At 40.4% G+C, this 6,458-nt stretch overlaps 2 protein-coding genes across 2 annotated transcripts; one reads left to right on the plus strand and one right to left on the minus strand.

Annotated features, from left to right (window-relative positions):
- Positions 1-119: 119 nt before the first annotated feature.
- On the minus strand, positions 120-1,535 carry LOC118349865. Its single transcript, XM_035695789.1, has 2 exons — positions 1,080-1,535; positions 120-872 (listed from the first exon to the last, which is right to left on the minus strand). Exons 1-2 carry the CDS (start codon positions 1,533-1,535, stop codon positions 120-122), a joined length of 1,209 nt encoding a protein of 402 aa, XP_035551682.1.
- Positions 1,536-4,804: 3,269 nt separating this feature from the next.
- Positions 4,805-6,143, plus strand: LOC108987603 (F-box/kelch-repeat protein At3g06240-like). Its single transcript, XM_018960537.2, has one exon. It carries the CDS (start codon positions 4,836-4,838, stop codon positions 5,925-5,927), a length of 1,092 nt encoding a protein of 363 aa, XP_018816082.1. The 5' UTR covers positions 4,805-4,835; the 3' UTR covers positions 5,928-6,143.
- Positions 6,144-6,458: the final 315 nt, after the last annotated feature.

Below are 6,458 nucleotides of genomic sequence, written 5' to 3' on the forward strand. Positions count from 1 at the left end.
TTACAATGCTTAGTATCAGAATCAACTAGCTCCATCACTTTTGCATCCTCTCCTAGGACTTTAACAGGACTTTGAATTTTATAATTGTAAGACTTAGGGAACCAACAATCCTTACATATTTAAACCTCTCTGCCATTGCCTATTCTCCAGCAGGTTCCATGATCCAACAGAGATCGAGCAGCCATAATGCTTCTCCAAATGTAAGAGGGATTACTCCCCACCTTGGCCTCCATAAAGCTGACCCTAGGAAAGTATTTCCACTTAAGCACCTGAGAAGCAAGAGAATCTGGAAATGGCAATAGTCTCCAACCTTGTTTGTCTAACATAGCCACGTTAAAACTCCCAAGATCTCTGAAACCCAGCCCTCCTTTGGTTTTTGCTTTACCCATAGAATTATAAGAGACCCAATGTATTCTCCCCACTTGCTCCTGTTGACCCCACCAATAATTCTGAGTCACCTTATTGATGCTCTTGAGAAAACTACAAGGTAATTGGAAAACTCTCATACTGTATGAAGGTAAAGCTTGAACCACAGCCTTTATGAAGATTTCCTTACCTGCTAAGGAAAGAGTTTTAACCTTATAGCTGCTAAGCTTGCTTTTGACCTTTTCCTGAATACACTTAAAGGAGTTAATCCGTGATTTACCAACCATGACAGGTAAACCAAGGTATCTCTCATACTGCACATAAGATCTCACCCCTGCAATGCTGAGTATTAGGTCCTGAGCAGATCTTGGGGTATTCTTGCTAAATTGCATTGATGTCTTCTCCTTATTCAGCTTTTGACCAGAGCCCCTTTCATAAAGATTGAATAATGTGTATGAGTTTGCTCCATTCAAGGATATTAGCTTTATAAAACAACAAGCTATCATCTGCAAAGAAAATGTGAGTAATGCTAAATTTACCCCTAGCAATTGGTATACCTATGATAACTTTCTGCAATTCAGCTTGCACCAGGTGGGAAGGGGATAAGGAATCCCCTTGCCTAATTCCTCTTGAATGTTTGAAACCTGTTAAGGCACTCCATTAAAAATCAGGGAATAGGACACAGATTCAATGCATTGCGTAACGAGCCTCACCCAACTCTGATTAAAGCCCATTTTAAGCATAACAACTTCTAAGAAACCCCACTCAATTCTGTCATAAGTCTTACTCATGTCAAGTTTCAAGGCCATTTGACCATCTTTGGCTGATAATTTGGTATTCATTGTGTGCAATGCCTCGAATGCCACGATAACATTATCTGAAATCAATCTACCAGGAACAAAGGCAAATTGAGTCTGAGAGATTATGCTTGGAAGGATCTTCTTCAATCTGTTTGCAATGGTCTTTGATATGATTTTATAAAGGACATTGCACAGACTAATGTGTCTGAACTCAGTCACTTTGCTAGGGAATTTGATCTTGGGAATTAGGACAATAAAGGTTTCATTAAGAGCATCAATACTACCATTGGAATTTAGAACACAAAGAACTGCATCACATACCTCCTTGCCCACTGTTTTCCAATGTCTCTGATAAAATGCATGAGCCATCATGCCCAGGAGAACTGAGAGGATTCATCTGAAAGACAGCTTCCCCAACCTCTTAAGATGTGAATTTCTACATGAGATTGTTATATATATCATCTTAGATACGTGGATGCAAGCTCCTCAGGCATTCATCAATATTAACAGGCCTGGAAGTAGAAAAAAGGTCCTGAAAATATTGTTGAAATTGGCCCACCATTTCCTCTATTGCTATGAATTCTTGACCCCTTTCATTTTGAATCTTCTTTATAGAATTTGTCTTTCTTCTTTGGTTGGCACATGGATGGAAGTAACTAGTGTTTCTGTCACCTTCCCTCAACCATTTCTGTTTGGCCTTCTGTTTTCAAGAGATGTCTTCTCCTTCTAGTAACTTATCCACCTCCCTTTGTAAAGTCTTAATCTGAGAAATCTGGTCCCCCTTGTTAGACTTCTGGAGGCTTGAAATCTGTTGCAGCTTCGTTTCTATCAATTTTTTTGACTGCCCAAAAAAGACTCTACTCCATGACTTCAGTTTGGCTTTACAGAAATTCAGTTTATCCGAGGTATTCTTCAGTTGATTTGTAGTCAATCCTTGTCTCATCCAAGCTTCATCCACCACTTTGAAGCATTCCTCCCTTTCAGCCCACTTTGCTTCATGTCTGAAAGGCCTCTCCCCCTTCACCACACAATATGGACCATTGCTTATTGGGAGCAGTAAAGGTCTATGATCAGAGCATAAGACCCCTTAAGATCGAACAATGGTATTAAGGAAGGTATCAAACATGCCTTATTGCCAAGAGCCCTGTCAAGCCTTTCTTTAGTAAATTGAGGGCCTACACAATTGTTGCACCATGTAAACTTGTCACCATGGACACCCAAGTCACTCAAGCCACAATCATTAATTGCAAGCCTGAATTCGTCCATCTATCTATACAGTCTTCTTGCAGCCCCAACTTTCTCTTTTTGATGCATAATTTCATTAAAGTCCCCCTTGCAAAGCCAAGCTAAACCTTCAGGTGGCTTCAAAGCCCTTAAAAGCTCCCAACTGCTATGCCTTTTACTGGTTTTAGGATGGCCATAAAACCCAGTCATCAACCATTCTAAAACCTCACATCTGGCCATCACCTTTAGAGAAATGTGATAATGAGAGTATGAAACAACATTAATAATAAGATCATCATGCCACAAAAAAGCTAGGCCCCCTTTTAGACCTCTACTTTCCACCACAAAACAATGCTCAAAGCCTAAGCCTTTTTTTATTCTGTCAACTTTATACTTGTTACACTTTAGTTCAATAAGGAAAACTAACTTGAGAGCTTTTTCTTCACCAAATGGTGAAGCTCTCAAACTGTCCGAGGGTTCCCAAACTCTTGGCAGTTCCAAGCTAAGCAATTCATTATTGTTGGTGGTGCTACCTAGCAGCCACCACCAACTCTTGATGTTCATTAGACTTACTAAGGCTAGATCCTCTCTTCTGTCTCTTTTGCACACTTGAAGGCCCACCCTCCATACCAAACTCATCCCCTTCTCTTTAAAAAAACTCTCTTGGAACTGACCATTGCAGAAAGAGTAAATGCTACTTTTTTTATTCTTGGTCACGAGCTCTTCTTTTCCACCTGGCTTGCTTCTCGGATTGGGCTAGGTTCTACAACTGTTGGCCCAGAAACTGGTCCAAAGAACGGGCCTGGCTGGCTATTGATCCCACAGAGGGGTCAACCCCTCCCACCTCATAACTTTCCATAACTGCTTGGCCCATCATTTCCATATCTGTCTCACCCTTATTGGTCTCACTTTCCATATAGGTAGCAACCTCAGTCCAGGCTGATTTAGAGGGAAAGTGACCAACTAAGGAAAACTTCTCTCCAATCCCCTCCTTATCATTAAAACACTCTATCTTCACTTCCTTCCTAACCAGATTGCACTCCCCTTCCATACGAGACAAGCTGGCTTCCATATTTTCAAGGGTCTACTCTCCATCATATTTAACCCCTCCTTAGATTTCTCCTTCTGACCCTGGCATTCAGCCTTAGCACCTGTACCTTCTTCATTTGAAACTCCACCAGTTGGATGTTTGCGCCACCCCTACTGTGGTGGCTGCTGGGTTGCGCCACCATACCTTCTAGAAAACTGGCTACCAAGTTTTGTCTGACTAGCACGAAGCCATGAACCATATTGAGACTTCCCTTTAGTTTCAGATATTTTGCATGGCCTCGAATGTTTGATCACCCCACATTTAAGACAGAACAAAGGCAAACAGTCATATTTGAAAGATATCCATAATTTTTTAATGTCAAATGTCAGAAATCTGCCTCTAGATAATGGTTTAGAGATATCAACCTCTACATACGTAAAAAATGCCCCCACCCTAAACCGTTCTCATCCACCTCTACTTCCAGAACTTTCCCTGCACCTGATCCTATTTGTATCCCAATCTCTTCAGTCATGCATGCCAAGGGCATGTTATAGGCTTGAATCCATAACACTTCATGACGGAAAAGAGCTTGTGACATGAGAGTATTTGCATCACATTCTTCAAAACTTATCAGCATTCGATCAAAAGACCATGGTCTACCAAGCAGCACTTTCTCCTTGTCCCTGACATGTTGGAAATCTAGCAAGAATATGTTTTCCCCCACGTCTTTGAATTGTAGCCAACAATTGCAGCCAACCTTCAAGCTTCCATAACCTTTGCATGATAGTTCTGAAGGCCTCTCTATTAATGCCTTTATCTGTTATGGTAGGGCTAATAGACAAGACTCGCCTTGGATCCTCGACTTCTCTAGCACCCTTGTATCTATCACCATTGCATTCTCTTCCTGCTCTGTGAGACTAAAACCAGCCCACAATCGTTGTATCTCTTCCTCCATCAACACTTTTCGAACTATGTCCAAGAGACCCTCCTTTGCTATTGCAAAGACACCACCCTACCCTTCAGAGAAGGAAATGACATCCACATCAGTTTCTTATTAGACTATTGATGTTTAAAATAAGAGATATTGCAACCACATTAAAATATGGAAACTATTAAGAAGAAATGAGAATATCATAAATTTATACGTAGATAGAGAACATATTTAAAATGAATACAAAGACAAAAATAATAGAAATAAAGAATAAATAGATTGAGGTATGATGTATGGTAAAAATAGTCAGTTAAAATTAAAAAAAATTAGATTTTAATTAATTAAACATTTAAATAAGCCATTGGGAATTCTGTGAGTATTTTTTTTTTTTTTTTAAATACGAATTCTGTGAGTATTAAGTTGCGAGTCCGGTGCTGCTGTTGTGGCAAGTGTAGGGCCATTCCCAAGAAAAAATTACTGAAGAATGAAGGCGGCGATGCCGCTTAGAAGAAAGAAGGCGGCAATGCTGAGTACTAGGAAGACTCTTCCCGAAGACTTGATACTAGAAATACTCTTGCGTTTGCCCGTCAAATCTTTGGTCCGATTCAGGTGCGTTTCTAAACGATGGCTTTTTTTAATTTCCGATCCCCATTTCGCTAAATCGCACTTCGACCGAACATCCGAGCACACCCAAAGACTCCTATTATCGACCCCTTTGAGATTTGGGTCCCTAGAAACCGATGCACCTTTGTGGGACCGTTCTGCTGTGAGAGAACTCTTTTTCCCGTTCAAGCAAGAGGGTCGTGCTTTTAAGATTGTAGGTTCTTGCAATGGTTTGGTTTGCGTCTCACTCTCTCAGAATGAGGGTTTCTATATTTGGAATCCATCAACCGGATCCCGCAGAAAGTTGCCTGACCCCCCTGAAACTCCACCCGATCTTGAGATACGTGCTCATGGTTTCGGCTATGATTCATCCACTGAAGACTATAAGGTCGTTTTGGGCCTTTTCCCATCATCTGAAGGCAGGGTCTTCTCGTCGAAAAGAAACTCCTGGAAAACTATTGAACATTTCGTTTTTGACTTTAACGACTCAGCAGGGATCTTTTGCAATGGTACTCTGCATTGGGAAGTCTTTCTGGAAGATTATACTGAGACAATCGCTGCGTTTGATTTAGCTGAGGAGGAGTTTTGGGAGGTGCCGATGCCCCTACAGTATGACGATCACCACGAGGAGATTATTTTCTATTCTTTGATGAATCTTGGAGGGCGTCTTTGTCTTACTTGTCGTTGGTGTTATAGCTCTACCCATTTTGAGATATGGGTAATGCAGGAATACGGAGTGCAGGAATCATGGGCGCCAATGTTTGAAGTTCGGCATTCCGATCTAATCAACTGCAGATGTAGTCTAATCCCGCTGTGCTTTCCCAGAGGTGAGAAGCTTGAGGCAATATACATGGGAAAGGAGTTAATAAGGACTGATCATGATGGAGCGATTCTTGAACGCTTTATGTTGAGCAGTGACAAAGCTAGTTGTGAAGCAGCTGTTTTTTTTGAGAGTTTACTTTCACCTAACTAATTATGATAGGCATGATGGGCACTCAAATGCTGTTATGTTTCTCCTTAATTAAATGAAATGCAAAACTTTGATGTCTCTAAACCTCAAAATTCACTTGTACTGAAGATTTTCGGGGATAGATATTGTTCTTTTATATTGACCAAAAGCATGAATTTTTATTGTTGTCTGTACATAATAGAGTAGCCACGAATTGGTAATCCAACTTCTGCTTTAGTGAACTTGCATTATTTATTTTAAAATGAAAATGACTATTTTCTCTCAACTGGATCTCATTTGCTGCTTTCTTTACCTACATCTCTATTTTTCTTTCTCGGGTTTTTCTTTTCTCTTGCTTATTTCGTAAAAATTGCAGATGGAATGGATATTTAAGGGGAAAATGGAGACTTAAGAAAGTGACACAAATTTGATTAGCTTTTCTCTTAGAGTCGAGGACCTTTTAGTTTTGGACAGGAGAGAACATGGAAAATGCTGAGGAGGATTTTTGTTTCGTATTTTATTGTGAGAAAAGAAGTATAACCTTCTTGATCTCCT

The sequence above is a fragment of the Juglans regia genome, chromosome 11 (assembly GCF_001411555.2).
Source record: "Juglans regia cultivar Chandler chromosome 11, Walnut 2.0, whole genome shotgun sequence".
Lineage (NCBI taxonomy): Eukaryota > Viridiplantae > Streptophyta > Magnoliopsida > Fagales > Juglandaceae > Juglans > Juglans regia.

What these genes read in the sequence shown, in the direction of transcription:
- LOC118349865 (XM_035695789.1), bottom strand. Translation starts at nt 1,535, where the DNA reads ATGGCTCATGCATTTTATCAGAGACATTGGAAAACAGTGGGCAAGGAG. An exon ending in TGGGCTTTAATCAGAGTTGG is followed by an intron (nt 873 to 1,079) that starts GTGAGGCTCGTT and finishes TTTTCTTTGCAG; the next exon opens with ATGATAGCTTGTTGTTTTAT.
- LOC108987603 (XM_018960537.2), top strand. Translation starts at nt 4,836, where the DNA reads ATGAAGGCGGCGATGCCGCTTAGAAGAAAGAAGGCGGCAATGCTGAGT.